Below are 25,719 nucleotides of genomic sequence, written 5' to 3'. Positions count from 1 at the left end.
TACCTTTAAAGGTAAAGAAAAGTCCAAACCCTGAAACAAAGAGTAAAAGAAGCTCATAGGAGAACCCTTCATTACATTTTACATGCTTCTGTTTGTTCTCACCCATCCTAGTACATTTCTTAGAAAAGCCAGGTGCATACTGGGAACACTGTTCTGACCCAACTGTTTTTCTAGCCAAGTTCCTGTAAATATATGGCCTACTTCCCCAAATCTCATCACTCCATGATCTGCAACAGGAGTCAGTTCCACAGCTATTTGCTGAACTTCAGCACCGGTCTCTTTAGCACTGGTTTCCCTATATGATTTTTGTTCTGTTTCCAGGAAGCACAGTGTGAATAGAAAAGACGGAGGTCCTTCTCTGAGACAGTCCCAGGAAACTGAAGTGAAAAGATAATGTGGAGTAGTGCATGGCAAAAAATTCCTCTTATGAGCTTAGTCCAACACATGGTATACATATTCCCCTGGATATAAACAATTTACATTAATTAATTAATCAGCAACAGAACCCAAAACTATGGAAAATCAAATTCTAATGTGACAATTTAAAAGCAGAAAGTGCTCCACTGGGTTAATAAATCAGAATTAGCTAAGAGACAATATATTAAATACCACATCATTGAAAACTCCTAGTAGGCATGTCCCCTTCATCAGTTACTTTACAAATAACGGTCATAACAGGAGAGAGAGCAAGCACCATGCTCACTAATGCAGGTTACTGGACTGCTTTGATTAAGCACTGCAGTTCACACGTAAACACTTCACAACTTCAAGTTACTGAATCTTTCTTCTTCCGGAATGGCGATTTTAGCCTCTTCCATACACTGTTTTTGGGTTTAGATTTTTTCTCCATGGCCAGTACTGCCTCCTTTTCTTTCCTACGTATCTCCCGGACGAGGGCATGGAATACATCATCAATGTAGTAGCGGTATGCAGCAGATGTCTCAAAAAAGGGACAGCTGAATTCTCGGGCCAAAGCCAATCCTTCTTCCTTAGTGACCTTTAAAAATGTAAACAGAGAAAATGTGTAGTAGTACAAGTGGAAAACAATTACAACTACCCCAAATGAAGGAGCTACCTTAACAGGAAGAGAGCTCCTCAACTCCGGAGGTATTCAAGCAGAGTGCAGTGATTTTCGTAATGTTGGGAGGCTAAATTACATGAGTTCTGATTCCTTCTGCCTTCAAATTAGGTAAATCTATTTCTACTCCATTTTAAAGATAACCCTTTGCAACAGGCAACAGTTATAGATATCAAAAGTGCAATCTGCATTTTCTTCATACTTTTCATTTTAAGAATGTAAAACACGAGGCAAACAGATGTATATTTAAACTACAATACTGAAAACTGTAAGGAACCCAAAATTGATATACTTGATTATGGATATACCATAATTTCTCCTACTTTTGGGTATTTAGGCTTTTTCTAATTTTTGCTACCATAAATAGCCTGGCAATAAACACTTTACATACAAATCTCTGAATAAATTTTTCAAAGTTAAACTACTAGTACTTCCAACAATTTGTACCATTCATTGTGTCCAGTAGTAGCCATCTGATTACTATCCTGTGGATTTTGTCCTGTAAACTGATTCCTGAAATCCAGACATTGATCCCAAATGATAGCAAATTAGTATATAACAGGAAATTTTCAAGGTTAGGGAGAAGCTAGTTTTTAATTTTTACTTTCAGACAGAGGAATCTGTAAACAGAAAAACAAAAATGACTAATCCCATTAGGTTTCAGACAGCATTTTCAACTCTGTCCTCACCTGTCTTAGCTGCTTTAGATCAGACTTGTTTCCTACAAGAACCACAGGCGTATCATCAGTACGTCGAACTCGATAAATAAGCTGTTTAAACTCCCGAACTTCATGAAAACTTCGACGATCGGTGATAGAGTAACAGATGATAAACCCTTCTCCTGCCCTCATATACTGATCTCGCATGGCTGTAAACTCTGCCTAGAGGGAAACAAGGGTCATTAATGTAATGATGCAACCTAGAACCACATATATATTAGCTATTTATTTCAGATTAAGGAAGAGATATATCAATTACCTGCTATCCTGAGTGAGAGTGCATGAAAAATTAAAAGACATGAACTAGTGATATTCTCTGCATAAGCCTTCCCCCCTCCTTTACTAGAGTGAAAATGTCTTATTCATAGCATTCTGGTATTAGATACCTGTCCAGCTGTATCCAAAATATCCAGATTGGCAGGCTCATCATCAATACGGATCCGGATTTTATAAGCATCTTCTACAGAAAGGAAGAAAGGTGTACTGTGACCCCATAAACACAGGAATATGCAACCCTACTTTAAAATCCATCGTATGGAAAAGCAGATTACATAAGTTCTTTAAGTGTCCACATTTTCTCTGGCAGTATGCTAAGTCTATTGAGATTCATAAAGTGGGTCTTCAACTAAATTTATTTTTTCACTTAAGCAGTGATGTAAGTTTATTCATGGCTTAAGTTTATAAGATCTCATCTACAATTCTAAGTTAAAAAGGATTCTGAGATCATTTAAACAAAATATTAGATCAAAAAGTAACTTTACCACTTATTAAATGCAGGCATTACATTAAGTAATTTATATACATTAACTCATTCTATAATAATCCAACGAGGTATTATTATCTCCATTTTATAGATTTAAAAAGTTAAACTCTAAAAATTAAATCTCCCTACATTAAACATTAATTAATGATATAGCCAGAATTAAAACGCAGGGCTGGCTTGACTTAAAAGCCATATACTATAGTTCCTCCTCATTTTAATATTATAGAAAAGAAAAAATTCTAAATAATCCAGTGTCACTGATTTCTCCTTTATGGAAGCAAATTTTTTAATGCATATTATTACAGTAACCTTGGAAAATACAGGAAATTTAAAAAGAGAGAAAAAATACTTAATATGTTCACCAAACAATTGCTGCTTATATCCCAATGTATTTTCTTATCAAAATTTTTTCTTGAACCCCTGCTGACTCTCCCTCAAAAGTGAAGAGCCGACTAAATCCATATTTCTCAAACTACAGGACATGATCCATTAGGATTAGTGAATTATGAATGAATTTAATGAGTTGGGACCAGCATTAAAATAAACAAGCAAAAACCTTAAATAAAAGAGAAAATACCAGACTGTACCACATATAGTGAGGTAAGTACGGTTTCATGAATTTTAATTACACGTGCATTTGGGTACACACACACACACATACTTAATATGTGTACTAGTTACTAGCAGCCACCGTTTAAAACAAAATGTACTCAGTGGGAACAGACACCATATCTTTCTGCTCACCCTCTCTACTCCCAGGGCCTACCACATTGCTGGGACATAACAGGAACTCAAGTGACATCGTATTTACTGGTGAATCAGTTAATATTGTCAAGAAAGTCTCTGATTGAAAAAAAGAACAATCAATGGGGGGAATTCTTTCAGAATTCTAATTACCCCAATCCCTAACTCGGTTTTATTCCTAGAATTTCCATCAGAGTTTGAACCTCTGAACAATGTTCTAACTTTAATGCAGTGCCCGGAAAAGCAAGCACTGTTTCCATTTCCCTCACTCACAACAGTTACCTGCTATGCGAGATGACCACAACCAAAGCCGGGTTAGCACAGGCACTCCGTGGCTTTGTGGAGAACAGGGCAGCAGAGGCCTGCCTCAATCGAAATCCTTCCTGGAGACCCAGGACCATGACTAAGTGTCACATCCTGAAAACACGAGCAGCAGGGCAGACCTGTGCTCTCCCCTACCCTGGCCCCTTTCATCCTGAGATATAACCCTTAGATCCCATCTGTCTCCTTATGGTTTATGAACAGTAATATTCTTAGTCTTTGTAGAGAAAGGGAAATCTTTTTAAAAGGTGAAATAGTACTTTTTATTCTAAGAGCATTTTGCCAATAGAGCATTAAGGATTACAAAAGGCATGAGGAAGACCTTACTGTTTAGTGAACTTGAGCTACAAGGAAGTAAGTGAGGAGCTTGCAAGTGGAAGTCCAGGCCCTGGAGAGCTGGACTGGAAGCGTTCAGCAGGCTGGCCCTACTTGTTTTTCTGCTTCCTTTTGTGGAAGTTCAAACCAGCTGACTCATAGTCAGAGAGTCAGCCTCAAGTCAGACCCTTAGAGAACTGACAGCAAAAGGTTAAGTGGCCTTTAAACTTTTCCTTTAATCCAGCAATACAGTAGAGCCATAAAAATAGGACAAAGAAAGTGTCCCATTCATGTCCAATAAAAGACGGAGCCTAACAATGGCTCATATCCAAACAGAGTTAAGCGAGGAAAAGAAAAATGCATCTGCTCACCCACCGCTCCGCTCCTCTTCTTAAATCAATCTGAATTAGACACCAAAAGAGGCTCAAACTATAGTTAAAAACTGTTTTAAAGACGGACACCTGCGGGGCAGTCCGACTTACCGATGGTGGGGTCATGATCTTCCGGGAACCGGTGGCTGATGAACTGCATGGTCATGGCTTCGAAAGAAGAAAGTGAAGTTAGAACTCACCCCGGGTGACCGGCCAGAGAGACTCTAAGCGCCGCCGGCCTGACAGCCCGGCTCCCATCGGGCTCGCGCGGGGGGCCGTGTTTAAGAAATGCCCCCCCCTCGCTCTCCCACAACCGGAGGGCGGGAATGCACCTACCGCTCTTCCCCACGCCGCCGGCGCCCAGCATCACGAGCTTGTACTCCCGGGAGAGCCCGGCGGCGCCACCGCAGCTCCCGGCGGGGCGCGCTCCGGGCTCCATCGTCCTCGCGGAGCCCCCGGCCGCCACGGAAGGCACCTGCAGACAAAGCAGCGGGGAGATGCCGGTACCCTCCCGGGACACTTCCCATTGGTTTCAGGGAGCGCGCAAGGGCGGGGGGGGGACGGGAACTCCGGAAGGGGAGACACGGCCATCGGTTGCCCCGGACGGGACCCTGGACGGGAATCGAACCGGGACCCTTCGGTCCCGGCGACGCTGACGCTGAGCCGAAGCAGCCGGGACCGGAGGAGGAAAGCACTTCGCCCAGGACGGCGACCTCCGACGACAGTCCGCGGCGGCGCCGGCCTACCGGGCTCGGGCCCGCCCCCCGCTCCCCGCGGAGTGTCCCGGGGCCTGGGGCAACCCCCCTCACCTTCCCTCCAGGGCCCACCCCTGACACAAAACAGTTTTCCAAAAGGAAAAGACGAGGCACAAAGGAAGTGAGACTCTCTTCAGACCGAGATCCGCGCAGGAGGGAGGAGACGCCGGGCGCTGAAGTCGAGGTTCGGGGACCAGAGGCAGAGCCGCTCGGCCGCCGCCAGGCCCCCCGCCGCCAGGCCCCCCGCCCCCCCGCCACGAAGAACCGGCCGCTGTACCTTTCGGTGGGCGAGGACCGCGGTGGGTGAGCGCCCTCGGTCCTGCGGTCCCGCACTCGCAACGACGCTCCGGCACTGACCCGCGACCCCTCCCGCCGCCGGGAAGATGGCGCCAGCGGCGCGGACGGCGCCGTGACGTAGCAGCCCCGCCCCCTCCGGCCGCCGGGCCTCTAACCCAGTTCCTGCCACTCGCCGCCGAAGGCCCTGGGGTAGAGCATCACACGCCGAGCAAGCAAATGTGCTGAAATCACTATTTACTCAAGTCAGAAAGGAGGACGGCATGCAGCAGGCAGCCCATTGACGGTTCTCATAGATGTTTCTAAGATCAATCAAAACGTATTTCAGAAAGAAATAGAGGATGCGGTAAGGAAAGTACTCAGGGTTGTCCGCTGCTTGCGGTAAACTAATTCGGCCAAATGTAAGGGTTAACAGGAAATGGTACCCACCAAGTCCTCCCCCAAAGCAGGACTGGAGAGTTTACTGCCCAAGAACAGAAAAAGCAAATTTCCCCAAAGAATAGCTATGACTTTGGGCTTTTGAAAACAGTGGATCAAGTCTCAAAGATCAGATGTTCTAGTTAAGCAACTTTCAACCTTTTTGACTCATGGTACACGTAATTACTAAAATTCTGTGGCACACCAAAAGCTTTTTGCTAATCTGACAAAATAGGTATTTTTTCATTCACATCAGATGGCTGTTGTGTTGGCTCTTGTCATTTTGACAATCTAAGGCAAAAGAGGTCAGTGCCCCTGACAAGTCAGGTATTGCACATTTAAAAAGTTCTTGCAGCACACCAGTTGAAAACCAGTTCTAGTTAACTGGAGTTCCGTATTTATTTTTACAGAGAGGAAGGGACATAGAGAAACACGGATTTACTGTTTCACTTATCTAATCTATGCATTCATTGGCTGATTCTTGTATGTGCCCTGACTAGAGACTGAACCCACAACTTTGGCGTATCTGGACAATATTCTGTTTTCCAGAACATTCTATATGTTCTATATTTTAAACATATATAACTAAAATCTATTAAGATAATTTTTGTTTTGTTGTACACAAACTACCCTCCAACAGGAAATAAAATTAGAATTTTCAGGTGGCCTTGAATTAAACATGGAAATAAATGAAGACTTTATCATTATATTCCTCTATTTAGGTACCGGTACCTGAAGGAACTTAACACCAGGAACTCTGTTGAAACTTCTGCCCATCCTACTTCCTTTTTGAGAGTGTTTTTCCAATAATTTGCATTTCCGTTAAAAGTGTTTCATTCATCAAGTCCCTTTAACCATGAGAGCTAAAACACTGACACTTTTCATCTGAACTTCTAATGGTTTACTTTGGAAAGTCAAAACTCTGAACTATATGCAAGCTTTTGGGTCCATGTATGTATTTTTCTGGAGGTGTTAGAAAGTCATTGTGCTATGAGTAAACAAGTTTATGAATTTTAATGTCTGGATGGGTTATGGAGTTAAAAACAGAGATACCACAAGCAGAATATTTATATATACATTTATTTATAATGACATTATGGTCTAAATATTTACAACATATAGGAAACCAGAGGATACGTTTATACAAAGCCAGCCTGCAAAGTATTCAAATGTGCAAAAATGACAGTTCAGTATCTCAAACTACTGATTCAGCAGACTAGCTCCTTCACTTTCACACATTAATATTGATACAAAAAAGTTCTTTTGGTAAAACCTGTAATGCCAAGAAAAAGGACAAGTTGCCATTTCAGTCACTAAGTCCACCATCCTATTGGGAGCAGTCAAGTCTCTCTATTTTAGCTGCAACAGTTCTGAGAGACAGACCACTGTGTTTCATTTCTATGATAAATTCTGGCCAGCTTTTGATCAAGTAGTTTTCTGACCCAGTTGAAGACAAGAGCTTAGAAGAGCAATAAAAACAGCAATGGCTATCTGAGACAAGTGTGCCTGAAGGTGCCAGCTTTGGATCATTCCCCAAAAAAGACACAATAAAAAAAATAACTTCATTTTCTTACCCAGGATCCAGCTATACCTGACAATTTTAAACTAGTGAAACAGCACTTGCCAAAATAGAAAGAACCCAAAAATGGAATAGGAGTGAGGAATCTGTAGATTTAGTACTGAAAGGAAAAGATGGTCTTAAAATCATTTCCCTACTAATAAATAGTAAGGCTTGGTTTGTAACAAGTTATTATCAAAATTGACCAAACAGTAGTAAAATACAAATAAAACTGTCTACATCAGAATAGGGGTTCTTCATTTGGAAAGGCCAGACCAGGTCAAATGTATACAGGAATGACCCCAATGGAATGCTGCGTTGAACAGCACATTTCACCGAGTGTTAAATAAAAAAGCTTCTGAGACAAATTTGTGATCCCACATAAATTTTAAGAGATGCTATGCCACTGAGGAAAAAAGGATATTTTAAAAAGAATGAAAGCCTTTTAAGAAAGGAGACACTGCACCTCTAACTTCTGCCAAGGTCCACGATGGTTCCCAGTACAGGCCAAAGTCTTGTTAAGTCAAATGCATGCATTATTGCTAAAGAAGAGTCACCGAGGGTCAAAAAAGTCTGTTCCGCTGTTTCCTACGGGGCCATCCAGAATGGCATCTGTTGTTTAGCTCGTGGTTGTGACGACGGGAACTGATATCCCAAACTCCAGCCCTGTGGAAAGCTACCTGCATTTTTATGACCCCCGTGCTCCTCCTCTTCGTCAGATGAGTCTGCAGCATAAGCCACCAAGCCAAATCCCTTCTCTGTGGTTTTCATCTTCTTGACTGGATAATCTAGAATAGAGAAAAACAACCCAAACCCCATTCCCCGCCGAGAAAAAAGATAATACCATAAATTCGTTAATTAAAAAAAAAAGATGTTAATTTTAAGTGGTTAGTTGGACGCCATTTTGAGGTCACAGGGTCAGTGGTCACCCAAATGCGTTGAAGGTCACACGAAAAACAGCGCCAGGATCAGCAAATGTGAATCCACAGAACCATGTAAGAAAACAGAGAAAGAAAAAAGAAACACACACACACAAAAAAAAAAAAAGAAAAAAAAAAGAAAAAAGGAAAGTTAGCAAGGGCATCTTTTGAGGCCGATACTTCACCTTTTAAAGAGTTTAAAGAAAAGAAAAAAATATTAATTTTCTTCTGTTCATTTTTATTATGACTAAAGGGAAGGAACAAAAATGTTCCCATGTACCTCTACAGGATTTAAGAGTTCTGGGATACTAAGAAGCAACATTTTTTTTATAATAGCCACAGGCTGACCATTCCCAACCAACAGAGCTATGAGAGGAGACATGGCTCAGTTCCCAATACAAAAATATCGATCTTTAATTCTGTTTCAGATTACCTCCAAGTATTTAGATAACAAGGCAACAAAATTTTGAAATGACCTACCAATCATTAGTATTTCCTAGGGTTTTAATGTCACTGATGTTATGTATAAAATATAAGTCGACTGACTCTTTTCTAGACACACGTCGGTTGAAAATAAAATGCTGTGTAACTATATGCTGTCCGTATGAATAAAAAGAAAAGTTTTTTCATTAGATTATAGAGGTTGGATTAAACACCTAAATGTATCGCACCTGAATGAACATCAGGTTAGAAAATTAACAGTTTAGTACCAGTCTTAGCCACTCCCTTAGTCCCCCCGTTATACCTTACTCACCATGGCTTCCTGTTAAGGTCCCAGACCCATTCCTTTCATCAGACTCTGTTTTTATTCCAGTCACTGGAAAGGCTGGTGGAGGCATCAACTGCCTGTTAAAAAAGAAACACTCTTTCAGACAAATTCAATCAATTTTAAATTCTCCTATAGATAAGCAGGGGAATAACAATACAGTCTGCAGATAACCTTTCAAGTTCACATTAATTTCAACCTTCAAGCTGTTTTCAAGTTGTAAGATTATGAGGCTTTGTCTACATCGCCAGGCCATGCCAAAAACAGGAGGACTGTTATGGGAAGTGAGCGCCCTCGTATGAAGGTTACTAATGACATAGGGAGAATCCAGGCACTAGATGGCAGGCCTGACTCCCGTTCAAGTACCTCCATCCATGATACTCGATTCTAAGTAGCAAAATGGCTTGATTGTGTCACTACTATCTACCCTTTTTAAAAAAATGGCCAAGATACAGGTACAATGAAAGTAAAGGAAGATGACTAAATAAGCAAGCATGGAATTATTCAAAGCTAAGTATAGCTGCCTCTAAGACTGGGGAAGTTATATCATTGTATTTTCCATTACTGCATCAACTACAACAGGAACTTGTTTGCCCAAGTGATTTCATTTCAGTATTAGAACATGGGAACTTGTAGCAATGATCATTATTTACACTAATGGTACAAATGACATATGAATACCTATACTAATAAAAGGGTAATATGGTAATTAGACCCGGAGACCTTCCGGACGAAGCCATGGTGGCAGGGCCAAGGCAGAGGCGGTTAGGAGTGATCAGGCCAGGAGGGGAGGGCAGTTGGGGGTTAGCAGGCCCACAATGGGGGGCAGTTGGGAGCGATCAGGCCGGTGGGGTGGGGACAGTTGGGGGCAAGCAGGCTGTTGAAAGGCGATCAGGCCAGCAGGGGGGGCAGTTGGGGGTGAGAAGGCCAATGGTGGTGGTGGGGGCAGTTGGTGGTGAGCAGGCCGGCAGGCAGTGGTTAGGGGAGATCAGGCAGGCAGGCAGGCGAGCAGTTAGGAGCCAGCAGCCCCAGATTTCAAGAGGGGTATCCGACTGTGGGATCAGGCCTAAACCAGCAGTCAGACATCCCCTGAGGGGTCCCAGATTGGAGAGGGTGCAGGCCCACCCCACCCCCGTGCACAAGTTTCATGCACTGGGCCACTAGTATTCATATAATTACGTTCCAACTAACTTACCTGTCCCTCTCTCGCTCTTTGCCTGAGGAACTTGCCGCCTTCGATCCTGCACCTTCAATCTCATTCTGACTGGAGAAGCCTGTACCTAAATTAGTCATATGAATGGGTCCATGCTATGAGCAGAAAAATACAGTGGCATTAGCAAATCTACAACAGCTGTATTGACTTTAGCTCCTTAATGTAACTGTCAAGTGCCTCATCTTTCTGGTAAATTGCAGTAAACTGCACTACATAGCTCCTTGGGATCTGGAGCATAACCATAGTCAAAGTAGAGATTATTTATCTGTTGGGATGGTTAGGGATGTGGTGATTCACTATGTTATGTCTCTGTTTTCAACTACCCATAACTTACACGGTTTGTACAAACCTAGTTATAAGCTATAAAAATATTTCAAAGTTTGTTTCAAAAGAATGCTTCAAGGATTCCAGCAAAAGGTAAAGGTGCTTTTCCTGATAAAACAAAATTGCACCAAACTACATAATCTTAAAGGAAAAAAAACATCCTTAGTGAATGACTGTGTTTATAATTATGTATATGCAGATTCACTGCATTTCTGACACTTTTGGTGGTAGGGGGGCATCGGAGGAAAAAAAAATCACCACCTTTTTTTGGGAGAGAAAGGAAATCAAAAACTGAAACCCAAGGTTTTAAGTATAAACCACATATTGGTAGAATGAGCTTTCAGTGAGATGTGTAGGGAAGTAAGAAGTATTAGAGGCTTGCAAGTGTATGAATAAGAGAAGTCCAGAATTCTACAGAATTCCTTCTAGATGCTAGTCAGAGACTTCTCTAGGTGGAAGGCTTTGTATGCCCAAGGACAAAACCCACTCAGAAGGAATCAACTCTTGCTTTAAATTAATCCCCCAAGGATAAAAACCTAATCTAAGTAGATTCCAGAAAATGGAAATCCTAGTATTGGGAGGACAGTTGATATAGATGTGAATTTATCTTTATTTAAAGGGAGAATACAGAACAAGATTAGGAAAGTAAGACAGGATATTTTATTTAACCTGGTATCCAAGAAGTCCAGATTCTTGTTCATCTGGTAGCTCCTCCGTGAATCTCCTCTTCTGTGCCTGGGTTTGAGTTGGAGTTGGGAGTGGGGGCTGGGGCTGGGGCTGGGGTTGAGGTGGGGGTTGAGGGCCGGCAGGCAAGGCAGGTTTGACAGGAGTAGCAGGAATAAAAGGCCCACTCATCGGACTCTGGGACAAAAACAAACCAAGGGGGGGGGGGGAAAGTGTGAGAATCCCTAACTAATGAAGAAGTAAACAATGAAACAATGATTATAATATACTTTAATGATCAGGGGATAGCACATGAATCTTTCACCTTCTGGCACTTGTTTCCTTCATGTATAATTTTTAAAAATATGTTTTTATTCATTTTAGAGAGAGAGGGAGAGGGATAGAAACACCAATCGGCTGCCTCCTACATGCTCTAACCTGGGGAGCATGCCCAAAACCTGGCATGTGCCCTGACTGGAAATAGATCTGGTACCTCTTAGTTCATGGGTCTACACTCAACCACTGAGCCACACCAGCCGGGCCCTTCATGTATAATTTGCTAACAGTATTACCTAGCCTTCCCACCTTCATGGTAGAGGAACATGAAATTGATAATCTCTACAGCTTTAAACTCTCAGGTAAACCTGTTGTGCATTTGAGCTATTAGGAGCAAACATGACCTTTAACAAACAAAAAACTCCAGCCACTTACTTAGAAGTTACCAAGCAACAACACTCTCTTACTGCCCTCGCTGGTTTTGCTCAGTGGATAGAGCATCGGCATGTGGACCGAAGGGTCTCAGGTTCCATTCTGGTCAAGGGCACATGCTCAGGTTGCGGCAGGCGTGGCTCAGTGGTTGAGCGTCAACCAATTAACCAGGAGGTCATGGTTCGATTCCCAGTCAGGGCACATGCCGGAGTAGCAAGCTTGATCCCCAGCAGATCAATGATTCTCTCTCATCATTGATTCTGTTTCTCTCTCCCCCCCACCCCCTCTTTCCTCTCTGAAATCAATTAAATTATATTTAAAAAAAAAAGGAAACATCAATGATGAGAATCATTGATCAGCTGCCTTCTGCATACCCCCTACTGGAGATTCAGCCCATAACCGGGGCATGTGCCCTTGACAGGAATTGAACCCGGGACCCTTCAGGCTGTAGGCTGATGCTCTCCATGGAGCCAAACCAACCAGGGCAGATTTCTTTCTTTTTTTTTAAGTGAGAGAGGATGGGAAAGGAAGAGGGAAACATAGATAGGCTGCCTCTGGTACCCACCCTGGCCTGGAATCAAACTGGCGACCTTTTGGTACACAAGACACGCTCCAACCAATTGAGCCACACTGGCCAGGGCTACTCCCATTCTATATAGAAAGAAAACCAAAGCCTCGATAGGTTATATTATATCCCAACATCACACAACTCAAACGTGGGAAAGCATAACTATCTCTAAACCCCAACTGTTAATCACTCTGCTATACTGCTTTCTAATTACAACAGAATGTGGCTCAAAGCTGGAGAACTATATAGCTCTGCCTAAATATAAAAGGTAAAATAATTATGACTAGAGACCACAACAGAATTTAGTCCAGAAGTCCTTTGTTGTCTCATACTGTACAACCCTCTTCAGTGCTGACAGCCCACAGGTAAGGAGACTGGGCAATGGTTCGAGGCAGCAATTTACTCTGGCATGGGTACACTATGAGAAGCCCACGGAGAAGGGCCCACCATAAATCCATGACCATGCTCTCTCGTTAGTCTCTCCCCTGCCTCTAAGTATGATGGATATAATGTGTCTAGATGAGCTAACTGCCTACTTCTTTCCTAAAATTCTAGTTTCTTACAGTTTGAGAAATAAATACCAGTACTTATAATCCTTATGTTTGGCAAGTTCCCATATATCTTGGCCTAGGAACACCTGTATATGAGAGTTCTAAGATTAGTAATTCCATTCCAATCATCTAGAGATGTAGTATAGGCCAACCCCTTTCTCCTTGAGCACTTTTAAACTATATAAAGCCAGGTACAGGCATATGATGGCCCACAGTATGGCACACTATGATTCTGGCCTGCTACCTATTTTTGTCAATCAAGTGTGACTGGCATACGGACATGCGTGTTTGTTTGGTATTGTCTGCAGCTACTTTTGCGCAACAACAGCAGGGCTAGAGTAGTTGTGACAGCAACCATGTGGCTTACAAAGCCTAAAATATTTAGCATCAGGTACTTTGTAGAAAGTTCACTGACGCCTGCTCTAGACAACTATAAGGAGGCAAGGCTCATGAAACTGTGAACTTCAAGATGAACAGACACATGTACACATTATTCCAAAGTACTCAGGTAGTTTGTTGGTGGTAAGAGAGAAGATGATACTAGAGCCCTGGCTGGGTAGCTTAGTTGGTTAGAGTGTTATCCCGATACACCATGGTTGCAGGTTCGATCCCCGGTTACGGGACATACAAGAATCAATCAATAGCTTTGGCCAGTGTGGCTCAGGTTAGAGCATTGGTTCTCACACCAAAGGGTCTCGGGTTCGATCCCCAGTCAAAAGCACATACCTGGGTTGCAGGTTTGATTCCCAGCCTCGGTAGGAGTGAATGCAGGAGACAACCAGGCACACGGGTTCGAGAGGCAACCCTTCAATGTGTCTCTTCCACACCAATGTTTCTCTCTCTTTCTCTCTTCCTTTCTCCTTTCCTCCCTTTCACTTTCCCTCTCTCTCCCCCTCCCCACTCCCTTCCAGTCTCTCTAAAAATCAAATGAAAATACATCCTCAGGTAAGGATTAACAATAGCTACAAAAAAAGCCTTTTAATTTTAAAGTATTTTAAATTAAAAAAGAATCGAACAATGAATGCATAAATAAGTGGAACAACAAAATTGATGTTTCTAATTTTAAAAAAACTTAAAAATAGGAAAATAGTATTTCATATTACATACAATTCCTGAATAAAATCACCACTTTTCCACTCTTTCCCTGCCCCAATTTTTCCTAATTCAATGGTATCATGTTTCATATTCTGACATCTTACCTGTCCAGTGCTAGCTGGAGGCTGCACTTGTGTTATCGGGTATTGTGTAGGCACAGGTGGGACTCCAGTAGGTAATGCTGGCAAGACTCCAGGTGCCAATGAAACAGCTGGTGGCACTATGCTTGGAACTCCATAGGGAGGCTGAATTGGCTGCTGAGGAGGGGGAACAACAGGGTAACCAGACTGATAGCCATTGGATGGATAATATGGTGGTTGAGGAGGGACACTACTTATAGCAGAGGGTTGTGTATAGCCTGAAGGGGAAGAAAAAAAGTGTTTAATCAGCTGCAGCAGAATGAGACATTTTAGCTGAATATTAAACTTAATCTTCAGGGAAGAAAAATACTGAGGCTCAACTGGCTTTCCAAATTACCCTAAGTTGAAGGGAACACTATTAGTGCCCTGGCACAATTAGTCTAGCCTCATGTATCAGTATTTTATTCATAAATATCACTAGCAAAACATTTTATAAATACTTTAAGACATACACACCTGGTAAAGGTACAGCAGTATTAATCTGATTCACAAATCTAGAGTATTCGGCATGAACCTGAAAGAGAAGGGAAAACAAATATGTACTATAGATTCAAAATTCCCTAGTGAAATAGCTCCTGAACAAGAAATGCATGCCAACTGTGCCCCTGGCTAGGGAAAATATGACTTCCTTAAAAAGAATGTTAGTTGCTAGAATGGTGTAATGGTTTGAATAGTGTCATGTGTGTCCCTCCACACCCCCACCCCGCATATTCACGTCTGCCTGTAACTCAGAATATGACCTTATTTGGAAACAAGGTATTTGGCTTTGGAGGTTGTTAAAATGAAGTCCAACTGGATTAGAGCAAGCCCCAAATCCAAAGACTGCTACCCTTAGCAGAGGAGATAAGAATGGAGTTATGCTGACACAAGGCAAAGAATGCCAAGGGCTACAGACGATCACAAGAAGCTAGGAGGGAGGTGTGGGATGGATTCTCCCACAGAGCTTTCAGGAGGAACCAACCTACCCCACACCTCAATTCTGGACTTCTGGCTCCCTGAACTATGAGAGAATACATTTCTGTTGTTTGAATTCTGTTGTGGTAATTTTGTGTGGCAGCCTAGGAAACTAATACAGGTGGGAAAAATAGCTAAGACACAGGCTAAAATGGCAGTAGCTGTTCTGAATAAGTATGAGACAAATATGACTCACTGTTTGCAAGAGATTCTCACAGAGCTTCTTGGCAGCAGCAAGGCCTTCTGGTTTGGGATGACTGCAAAAAAATTAACAACCAAGAATTCAAAAGGAAGAAAAATAAAGGATACAGGATTCTGTTTTCACTATTTATGCTGCTTTATAAGCTTAATACATTCAATGCAGCACAAATCTAAGCTTCTGAAAACCACTAAATAGGGACCCAAAATCCTATAAAATAAAAGCCTAATATGCTAAGCGTCCAGTTGTCCATTCAACCAATCAAAGCATAATATGCTAATGATATGCTAAGTCCGCTTAACCTCTTGCTATGACGTGCACTGACCACCAGGGGGCAGATACTCCGACTGGTAGGTTCGCTTGCTGACCGAGGTCTTGAGACTGAATGAGATGGGCCGGACATGCCCTGGAGCTCTCCTGAGGTCCCTCCCCCGCAGTCCCTCCACGGCTAGCCAACCTCTCTCATCCCTCACCGGCCCCTATCGTGCATCAGTGGGGTCCCTCAGCCTGGCCTGCCCCCTCTCGCAATCTTGGACCCCTCGGGGGATATTGGAGTGCGGTTTTGGCCCAATCCTGCAGGCCAGGCTGAGGGACCCCACTGGTGCACAAATTTGTGCACCAGGCCTCCAGTAATGTTATAAGTCCTTTAAGGTACAACTAGTATTATTTTATATATATATTATTGATTTTTTACAGAGAGGAAGAGAGAGAGATAGAGAGTTAGAAACATCGATGAGAGAGAAACATTGATCAGCTGCCTCCTGCACATCTCTCTCCTCCTGGGGATGTGCCCGCAACCCAGGTACATGCCCTTGACTGGAATGGAACCCAGGACCCTTCAGTCCGCAGGCCGACGCTCTATCCACTGAGCCAAACCGGTTCCAGCACAACTAGTATTATTACCATATTATTTTATTGGTCTTTCTCTGAGTAATAGTACTTCGTGATAAAAAGAAAAGACATTTAAAAATATTGTGATAGGTTTAAGTCAAAGTTATTGTAGGCTCATGACAGCTCATTTTAGGATCATAGACTTGTATAAAATCCAAGGAGTTGAATACTAAAAAAGATAACCTATCTCCTAATCCAATTTTTATTAGCTAATTATAAAGTGATTACTCCTGGTATTTACCTAAGTTCTTTCACATTGCTACTTATTAAGCCCATTTTTCTCTTCCTCCTTCTGAATCACTGCTGTCTGTACTGCTAAGTTAACAAGGATTTAAATGTTCTCAGCTCCATCCATACCTGATGTAAATATACATAGGTTCAAAAGCTTCTCGGCCAGATGCTGGCTCAATGCACCCTGAACCCTTGCCTCGTAGAAAGACTTTGGCACCCGTTTCGATCTGAATGTGCTGCAAATAGGAGCAGCCTGGACCTTCCACTTTCTCTTTGACATTAAAAGTGGGCACAGCATGTTCCAGACCCACGAATAATTTATCTTGAACATAATGCATCTGTGGAGGAACAGAAAGATCAGGTTAAACAGAAATATAAAGTTAAATCTAAACCATGGAAATCATTATACAAAATATTTTCATTCTCCAGATACACTTAATTACTTCCAGAATAAGGATCCCCTATCATTTCTATCAAAATGGCATTAAAATAAACCTTAACAGGTAGCTTAATTTAAATGAGAACTACAGTCCACATACCTACCTCTCTGCTCAGCAAAACCTATCTAAGAGGTGAAAATCCCAATTCAATAGTGAATAAGCATTTCCAGTTCCTCTCAACTGATATATGTTAAGAAATTATAGCAAAGACAGTTTCCTGAAAAACTGGAGTAGAATGTTGGGTAGTGCAGTCAGCCCTGTGATGTTCTCCAATAAGGGCTGCTCTCTCCAACCCTTTTTTTTAGGAGGATTGTATCAGCAGAGTCTTACTTCATCAGACTCAGCCTTCTTAGTCCTCCAGCTGCCATCAGGTTTGCAAATATAAATTCAAACCACTAACTTTAAATGTACAATGTGCATACTCTTTGTTCTATCAAAAGCCCCTTTCTGGAATATGTCAGAAGGAAGAGCTATGTGCTCAAATGTTCACCACTACATCTTGGACACCTAAACGGTCCATTAATCTGATATCGATAATGTTAACTTTCAGGATTTTACTTCTTTCTTCATAGTTTCTGTATTCTTTCGCATGTATCATTTTTATAGAAATGATAAAGCTGTTAATGATCTCTCCACAAAACATACCCCTGACTGGAAGGGAGGCTTCTGGCTAACAGCTGGAGACAGCTGCGTAATGGGCGCTGGTTGGTGATAGACCGTGACTGTCGCACCATTAAAAGTTGGACTTGTCCCCGTGGCAGCTTTCACCACCCCATTGGTAATAATTTCTTTGATTCGGTTTACAGCTCCTAGGGAAAAGCACAGAGAGTAAGATACTATACCAAAGAACTGAATGAACTGACTAGTAACCAATGATAAACACAGGCCAATACTTAATTATCTGAGTATTAATCCATTTTATAGGTGACCCAAATGTCTGGCTCCCAACCTTTCTAAACCCCTATGTACATTCACGAGTACTTCATAAATAATATTACACACATCCCTGTACTTTGCTTTCCACAAAAAGTGATAGGTGAGCCAAAAACATTACTTACTGTCCACTAATTCCCGTGTCTGGCCTTGAACATGAAGATATAATGGACGATCCCTATAAAGAGAAATATAAAATGATGACCCCAAACTGGTAATAACCAAAGAAGGAGCTAAATGAGTCACCAAAACTAACTTGTAACATTTAAAGCTTCCAAGTAAGTGAAAGGAACTATACAGCACATGGAAATGGCTATTGCTAATTTCTAAGAGCATGGTTTAACAGTGGAGGAATGACTAAGCCAATGTTAAAGATGTTGTTTTGTCCTGGCCAGGTGGCTCACTTGGTTGGAGTGTTGTCCCATACATCAAAAGATTGCGAGTTTGATTCCCAATCAGGGCACATACCTAGGTTGTGGGTTTGATTCCCAGCTGGCGCATGCACAGGAGGCAACCAATCAATGTTTCTCACATCAATGGCTCTTTCTTTTTCCCTCTCTAAAAATCAATAAAAACCAATCCTCAGGTGAGGATTAAAAAAATAAAATTGAATACTAGAAAAGACGAAGCTAAACTGAGATGAAATCTTTATAGATAACCTACAACTTATAATCATCAGAGCCATTAAGGAGTCTTGATAACAAAAATTGTTTAGCCCTGGCTGGGTTTCTCAGTGGTTAGAACAGGGGCTGGGGAACCTTTTTTCTGCCAAGGACCATTTGGATATTTATAACATCATTCATAGGCCATATAAAATGATCAACTTAAAAATTAGCCTGCTGTATTTGGTTAAACATTCAATTAACTCACCCCTAATGCGTCAGCAAGGCCAGACCAAATGATTTCACAAGCCTCAGACCAACATTCCCCACCCGTATTAGAGCGTCCACCAGCGGACCAAACGGTATTGGGTTGGATTCCCGGTCAAGGGCACGCACTTCAGTTTCAGGTGTGTGTGTGTGTGTGTGTGTGTGTGTGTGTGTCTCCCTCCCTCCCTTCCACTCTCTAAAAATCAATGGAAAAAATATCCTCAGGTGAGGATTACTTTTTTTTTTAACTTTAAAAAAGATTACAACAAAGTATGAACTCATTTGTTAGGGGAAATATTTCCATAAAAAACAGTTTACAAGTATCACATTAAGTGTTAACAATTATTATCTTCTTTTACACTTTTGCACAATTTGTTGTCTTCAATAAAGACACTGTGAAATAAAAAAAAAACATAGCACAATAGAAAAAGAGTAATTGCAACACTTCTTGTATCTATTGAAGATGTCCTGAATTCTGCAATAAAGCATATATACATATACATAGTTATATATCTATTAACCAAAGTAGCAACTGCATAAACTACTAATCAAGCACTTACATGTATTCCCTAAGAATAAAATATATTAAGCTAATGTGAGTCATATACCCAGCCCTTCCCCAAAGTAGAGGATATGCATACACACCCGGGTCCTACTTTGGCCTTCTCCTCAGTGGTCATGAACCTCCCTCGAGTTGACACTGCAGCCCCACTAAGTCGGCTGATCTAAAAAGGAAATTTTCTATTAAAAAGATGACGTGGCAATTGATAGACTTCAATGACAGGTAGCAGGATAGATTTTCCCCATCCATCCATTCCATCCATTCCATCAATAAAGTAGAAATGAGTTCTCTCTGCTATCTGAAAATCTAGTTCCATTGTTTCTTACTCAGACCACCCCAGGGAATTCACACATAGCTGGTTTTTTTTGTTTGTTTGTTTGTTTTTTTACCATCACTAGAAGTTCCTCTGCAGTTAAATCAAACCCAACCCTAACTTTGGAGAGTATGACCCAAATACACTAATAAATATCTGATTCATGTCTGTCCTTATTTAGCAGTCTTATTTTTCTAAAACCACATCCACCCACATTCCCCAAAGCCCAACATCTCCACACCTCGTCTTGAGTTTGTCCTCGAGTCAGCAAGTTCCTACATGTGAGAGGCACATCATTGATCTCTACTTCAGCTACCACCAGGTCATCCTTGCTTTTACTGCTAGTTAAGCCTTTTCCAGGGGCCTGAAGCTACAAAAAGAGAAATTAGATTAAAAGTTTACATGATGAAATATCTTCTCAATGCCCAATTCAAAAGTATACCTTCCCAAATCTCCCTTTATCTGCCTACAAACATACTTGGAAACACTCCCTGGTCATGCAAATAAAGCCTCACTATTGTCGATCTATGAACCAAAAGGTCATGGTTTGATTCCTGGTCAGGGCACATGCCCAGGTTTCAGGATCGACTCCCAGTGGGGGCGTGCAGGAGGCAGCCGATCAATGATTCTCAACATTGATGTTTCTCTCTTCCTCTCCTTTCCTCTCTGAAATCAACAAAAATATATTTTAAAAATAAAATTTTAAAAACCTCACTAAAATGATACCAAGTACAATCAGTTTACTTGAAGGCTGCCATCAGATTTCTCTATAATCTTGGCCATGTGTGCATTTTTATGACCACATAATTACAGAAACTCTATGAATTAGAAGGGCCAAGTCATGATGCTTTGCAGTTCAATTAGCTAACCATGTGTGTAAATACAGGGTAGAGCTCAACACACAATTCAAAATAAGTAACTCATATACCACACCTGTGTAATGGGAAGTAGCCTTTGTGTAAGGCTTTTAAGTGTTAACACTATGGTCACAACATATCAAATTAAACTAATTGCATCTTTCAATATCAAAACCCTTAAATTGGCCCTGGCCAATGTGGCTCAGTTGGTTGGAATGTCTTCCTGTAAACCAAAAGGTGGTGGGTTTGATTCCCAGTCAGGGCACACAGCCAGACTGTGGGTTCCATCCCTAATGTGGGCAAATGCGGGAGGCAACCAATCAATGTTTCTCTCTCTCTCTCCCTTCTTCTAAAATCAATTTAAAATACAACCACCCTTAAATTGTATCTAATTAACATTCCACCCCATTACTCTCTAAGGAAGAGTGGGTAAAAAGTCAAATAAGATCCTAAAATCTGGAGACACACTAAATTGACACAATACATATCTCCTTACCTTTGTTTAGCCCTCTTCAGCATGCATTATACATCTTAGCTCACTGAATCCTTATGGCAGGCATGTCAGTATTGTCCAACAGAACTTTGTGTGATGATGTAAGTGTCCTCTAGCTCAGCCGTCGCCAACTGGTGGTCCATGGACCACTGGTGGTCCGTGAGGTCCGAAAGGTTGGCAACCGCTGCTCTAGCTGGCAGTGCAAAATGGGTGCCACTAGCCATATATCTACTGAGCACCTGAAATGTGACTAATGTGACCAAGAAACTGACTTTTATATTTTATTTTTAATTCAAATCTTTAGTCACATGAGGCTAGTGATTATGGGACCAGACTTAACAGATATATATAACCAACCCCATTACAGGTGAGGAAACTGAGGCTCATCTGTCAAAGCCACCCAACCAGGAGCTGGGGATTCTGGGATTTAAACTAGGTATTCTGATTCTAAATTCAGTATTTATGCACCATGCTGCCTCTTGCTGAGTTCATTTACCATTTTAAAAATTACTTATTAGAGAAAAAATGAGTCTAAATGATTAACATCGGTATTAAGAATTTTAATATTCATGGAGCATTCCTTCTTCATCAGTGTTCTTTTAATATTTCCTTGTAGACCTTAGAAATGGACAGTTGACTCATACAATCTTTGCAAACCATTAATATAAAATGAGTAATAAACTTCCAAGTCATTAAAATTTCTCACCAATTCTGCAGAACTTGAATATTTAAGTATCCAGACAGGTTATGGCCTACTAATAAACATTCTGTTAATGTTATCTACTGATAAATTAGAAGGCTAACAAAGAATATCATTCTTTTTTTCCAGCTTTATTGAGGTATACTTAAAAAATAAAAATTGTATATATTTAAGGTGTACAACTTGATGTTTTACTATATATATACATTGTGAAATAGTCACCACAAACATGCTAATTAACAAGTCCATAACCTCACATTCATTGAATTTTCAAATACAGAACTCATCTCTTCACAAGGATGGCAAATTTAAGCCAAAAGAAGTTTTAAAAATTGTAATTCCAATAGAATGGGCTGCCTTGGAATATACTGAACTCTACAACTCTAGAGGCTTTCAAGCAAAAGCTAAACATCCAATTGTCTGAGACGACTCTGAAGTAGACGTCCGTGCCAACCACTTACATAGATTTTGGACAAGTTCCTTTACATTCATGAGCCTAACTTTCCTCACCTATAAACTGGTGACAATAATTCATTTCATAGAAATGCTATAAGGATTTCTTTTAAGTGCAAAGCATGCATTCTGGCAATACAAACAGTCGCTATATACTCATTATCCTATAGGAAAATTCTTGCATTCTATGGCAATTAAGTTAAAGGTTTCCAAGTTCAGATCCATTCTAGCTGTAAGGGAGTTTATAAAATGTTCAAATAATTTTCTCAATTGTGTGAAGACAACAAAACCATATATATATAAATAAAATTCTTTTATTTCTTGTGTAATTGCACTTTGGTTAGGCAGTCATTAAAAAGTTGAATCTAACCCGATACACCAAGATTGTGGGTTTGATCCCTGGTCAGGGTGAACATACAAGAATCAACCAGTGAATGCATAAATAAGTGGAACGACAAATAGAGGTTTCTTTCTCTCCCCCTTCCTCTCTCTACAACAGCGGTTCTCAACCTGAGGGTCGCGACTCCTTTGGGGGTCAAACGACCCTTTCACAGGGGTCGCCCAAGACCATCGGAAAACACATATATAATTATATACTGTCTTTGTGACTAATCACTATGCTTTAATTATGTTCAATTTGTAACAATGAAATTGGGGGTCACCACAACACGAGAACTGTATTAAAGGGTCGCGGCATTAGGAAGGTTGAGAACCACTGCTCTAAAATCAATAAATGAAAAAAAGAATTTTAAAAAGTTGAATCTATAGATTATTAGAGACATCTGAAAGTTCACTTATTTATTTGAACTCCTTTGACTTTAGGGAAAATGCACATGTATCAAAAAGCATATTACAGCCCTAGCCGGCTTGGCTCAGTGGATAGAGCGTCAGCCTGCGGGCCGATGGGTCCCAGGTTCGATTCCGGCCAAGGGCACATGCCTGGGTTGCGGGCTCGATCCCCAGTGGGGGGTATGCAGGAGGCAGCAGATCAATGATTATCTCTCATCATTGATGTTTCTATCTCTCTCTCCTTCTCCCTTCCTCTCTGAAATCAATAAAGAAATACATTTAAAAAAAAAAAAAAAGCATATTACATCCCTGCTTTACATGATTAAACTTAAGCTGAACTAAGTGAACACAGACAAAACAAGCTATTTGGTCCATAAATGTAATCAACCCAACCAAAACTGCCTCGTCAAAACAAATGACAAAACTTCTGGTACATTCCAAAACTAAGTGACCTTTAAATTACCGTACCCGTTTTCTCCCTCATTAATACAACTGATTGTGAGATTACAGGATTACAAAAAACCCTCTTAAAATTGCAATTAGCTGAGTCCCTTCAACTTCAAATACCTTCTCAGCAGCATTCTGAGTTGGTTTCAGCTTCCCTTTGGCCATGAGCATGGCATTGATCTTGGCAGCCACAGCGGCAGCGGCATCTAAGGCTCCAGAGGGAGCAGCTGTGGTGCCCCCAGGACTTCCCCCACTGCTGGGCACCTCCCCACCTGGGACCGCCGGTGGGAGGAAGAGAAGGGGGGCTGGAGCTGGTTGGTCCCATTTGCTGCGGCGCCTACAATAAGTAAAAGAAAAATAATAGGCCCCCCCCCCCAAAGCTTTCACTTATACTATTTTTCCCTTGCTGTGCCTTGGCACCCCGTTTTCCCTCTATCACGTTCCCTTGACACCTTCGAATCTCCTATCAGGGCTTCAGATTACCATCTTAAATAGACAATTACTGCATGATTTCCCCAAACCCGCACTTCTTTCAACCCTTTTCCAGAATCTACTTCCTTTCTCTTCCGTCATTCCCATCAAAAGACTTCACTCTGTCCCACAAGCCCTCGTTTTCGCCTTCCCCTCGGCCCGCACTCCCAAAAGTCCCTGCTTTCCTCTCCCCGCTGATCCCCGCCGGCCTTTTTCCGGGGCCCCAGGCCTGCTCACCACCCTTCCCAACAATCCGGCCCCCCGATAGTACACTCCCACTTCGGCGCCCCTCTACCCACACGCAGCTCCCCAGGGCCCCCCCGCCTCTCCCGCGCCCCCTGCTCGCCGCGATTCCCTTGCCCGCGAAGCCTTACCCGCCGGCTCCAGGATGTGTCGCGCTCCCCGCGGACATGGCGACCGGCTCGGCTCAACCACCCGCCAACTATCCCACAACCACCCTCCCGTCACTTCCGCCCCTAACGCCCCGACGCACAGTCTCTTCCGGTCGTGAGGCCAAGAAGTTCCGGTTAAAACGTCTATTCCGATTGGACTCTCGTGGATCTCCAGGCGTCTGGCATTAGCCGAGGCTGGTAGGGTGTGACCTTCTTGTCGTGCCTTGCCCCAGAGAAAGATGGTTACTGATCCTCGCATTAAAGCGAAATTAGCGCGGGGAGAATCGATCTTTGTTGTGGGCACATTGGTAACCTACACGATAATACGTACAAGTCTGGGAATTACGCCGATTTCCCCCCAAATTGAGCTGTATTCTTATGGGATCCCAGGCGCTAGTGGGGAAGCGCTTTCTCGAGTCTTTTGCCCACTTCACGTTTCAGTTACCTTATTTAGGAAACGGAAAATGATTCGTCCTAAAGGTCATTGGAAGAATTTATGGTTTTGTGTGTTTATTTTTGTTTCCTTTCCGTGCGCCAAGCATTGTTTTAAGAGGAGGACATAGATAAAGCGGAAAGCTACGGGTCCTGCCTTCCTAGTACAAGGTGGCGGGCAGGCACGCAGACAGATGCGTATGACGAGGTGGCATCATCAACAGGTGAAGAAGGTGAAGTGCTCGACTTGAAGGCGCTTACACTGAAGTATTTGAAAGAAATGGAAGCTGAACATCTGAGTCGGGGCGGAGAAGTGGTAATAGGTTATGAAACCCTGTTCTGCGATCGAGCTCTTCAGGTTGAACTGGCCTGAGTGTGGGGGCCAGAGCCTGAAAGGCCTTGAAGGCCAACCGAGAAGTCAGAGTTGATGTTGGAAGCCAGAGATTTCCAACATGGGGGTACCTTGGAGCTGCAAGGAGTCTCTAGCTCACATAAATATAATACAGCACTGTTTTTCAAATAAGTTTGCATTCTGATAGGATTAATAGAATACAAATTCATTTAAAAAGTCAAATTTGCAGTGTTTCCCTTTCAGCATTTAATAAGTTTCCCCTTCGTACACATGCCACCGATATTGGATGTGAAATATGTATTTCTGCATGCTTTTCTGTTGCATTGATCTATTTGCTTTGCTATAGTGTCTTTATTACAGTAATTCCATGTGCATGTATATTTTTAAAATATGTTTTTATTTATTTTAGAGAGAGGGAGAGAGCGAGATAGAAACATCATCTATAAGAAAGAAACATCAGTGGGCTTTCTGCTGCACACCCCCTACTTGGGATCCAGCCCTCAACCCAAGCATGTGCCCTGAGCAGGAATCCAACCAGCCAGTTCCTGGTACATGGGATGATGCTCAACCAACTGCGCCACACCAGCTGGGCCCGTGTATATTTTAATATCTGTTCGGACGAGCCGATTCTCATTCTACATTTTCTGCATACAGGTGT

The 25,719-nt window shown here is 42.0% G+C and overlaps 2 protein-coding genes, 1 long non-coding RNA gene and 2 other non-coding genes across 9 annotated transcripts; 1 reads left to right on the top strand and 4 right to left on the bottom strand.

Annotated features, from left to right (window-relative positions):
- Positions 1-513: 513 nt before the first annotated feature.
- Positions 514-5,470, bottom strand: RIT1 (Ras like without CAAX 1). 3 transcript variants are annotated; one of them, XM_036342637.1, is made up of 7 exons: positions 5,344-5,470; positions 4,648-4,786; positions 4,423-4,479; positions 2,184-2,257; positions 1,768-1,959; positions 1,526-1,591; positions 865-997 (listed from the first exon to the last, which is right to left on the bottom strand). In XM_036342637.1, exons 2-6 carry the CDS (start codon positions 4,748-4,750, stop codon positions 1,559-1,561), a joined length of 459 nt encoding a protein of 152 aa, XP_036198530.1. In that variant the 5' UTR covers positions 4,751-4,786; positions 5,344-5,470; the 3' UTR covers positions 865-997; positions 1,526-1,558. The 3 variants fall into 3 exon arrangements, with proteins under 3 accessions (XP_036198528.1, XP_036198529.1, XP_036198530.1); XM_036342635.1 differs by lacking the exon at positions 1,526-1,591 and having other exon boundaries at positions 514-997; positions 5,344-5,461; XM_036342636.1 differs by lacking the exon at positions 1,526-1,591 and having other exon boundaries at positions 514-997; positions 4,648-4,788; positions 5,348-5,454.
- Positions 5,471-5,572: 102 nt separating this feature from the next.
- On the top strand, positions 5,573-8,382 carry LOC118672795. The gene is made up of 2 exons (XR_004973212.1): positions 5,573-5,706; positions 6,500-8,382. It is a non-coding gene; the product is annotated as an uncharacterized LOC118672795 (long non-coding RNA).
- Positions 6,839-24,372, bottom strand: KHDC4 (KH domain containing 4, pre-mRNA splicing factor). Of its 3 annotated transcripts, none has more exons than XM_036342633.1 (14): positions 24,260-24,372; positions 23,535-23,751; positions 19,917-20,045; positions 19,446-19,525; positions 18,057-18,109; positions 17,644-17,807; positions 16,685-16,896; positions 15,434-15,494; positions 14,740-14,797; positions 14,248-14,501; positions 11,228-11,419; positions 10,217-10,329; positions 9,010-9,101; positions 6,839-8,123 (listed from the first exon to the last, which is right to left on the bottom strand). In XM_036342633.1, the coding sequence occupies exons 1-14, from the start codon at positions 24,295-24,297 to the stop codon at positions 7,924-7,926; spliced, it is 1,863 nt and encodes a 620-aa protein (XP_036198526.1). In that variant the 5' UTR covers positions 24,298-24,372; the 3' UTR covers positions 6,839-7,923. The 3 variants fall into 3 exon arrangements, 2 of the variants coding, with proteins under 2 accessions (XP_036198526.1, XP_036198527.1); XR_004973211.1 differs by having other exon boundaries at positions 8,066-8,123; positions 10,217-10,301; XM_036342634.1 differs by lacking the exon at positions 6,839-8,123 and having other exon boundaries at positions 8,378-9,101; positions 10,217-10,301.
- Positions 12,827-12,963, bottom strand: LOC118673819. Its single transcript, XR_004973492.1, has one exon. It is a non-coding gene; the product is annotated as a small nucleolar RNA SNORA42/SNORA80 family (small nucleolar RNA).
- Positions 17,232-17,360, bottom strand: LOC118673823. The gene has a single exon (XR_004973496.1).
- Positions 24,373-25,719: the final 1,347 nt, after the last annotated feature.

The sequence above is a fragment of the Myotis myotis genome, unplaced genomic scaffold (genome assembly GCF_014108235.1).
Source record: "Myotis myotis isolate mMyoMyo1 unplaced genomic scaffold, mMyoMyo1.p scaffold_m19_p_18, whole genome shotgun sequence".
Lineage (NCBI taxonomy): Eukaryota > Metazoa > Chordata > Mammalia > Chiroptera > Vespertilionidae > Myotis > Myotis myotis.
This window is presented reverse-complemented; position numbering and strand designations above follow the sequence as displayed.

Excerpts from the sequence above, each read along its gene's own strand:
- RIT1 (XM_036342635.1), bottom strand. The coding sequence starts at position 4,750 with ATGGAGCCCGGAGCGCGCCCCGCCGGGAGCTGCGGTGGCGCCGCCGGG. Across the intron at positions 2,258-4,422 it reads AGATCATGACCCCACCATCG|AAGATGCTTATAAAATCCGG; the intron begins GTAAGTCGGACT and ends TCCTTTCTGTAG. Across the intron at positions 998-1,767 it reads ATCTAAAGCAGCTAAGACAG|GTCACTAAGGAAGAAGGATT; the intron begins GTGAGGACAGAG and ends ACATTTTTAAAG.
- KHDC4 (XM_036342633.1), bottom strand. The coding sequence starts at position 24,297 with ATGTCCGCGGGGAGCGCGACACATCCTGGAGCCGGCGG. Across the intron at positions 11,420-14,247 it reads CTCCAGCTAGCACTGGACAG|AGTCCGATGAGTGGGCCTTT; the intron begins GTAAGATGTCAG and ends TTTTTGTCCCAG. Across the intron at positions 8,124-9,009 it reads GACCTTAACAGGAAGCCATG|ATTATCCAGTCAAGAAGATG; the intron begins GTGAGTAAGGTA and ends TCTCTATTCTAG.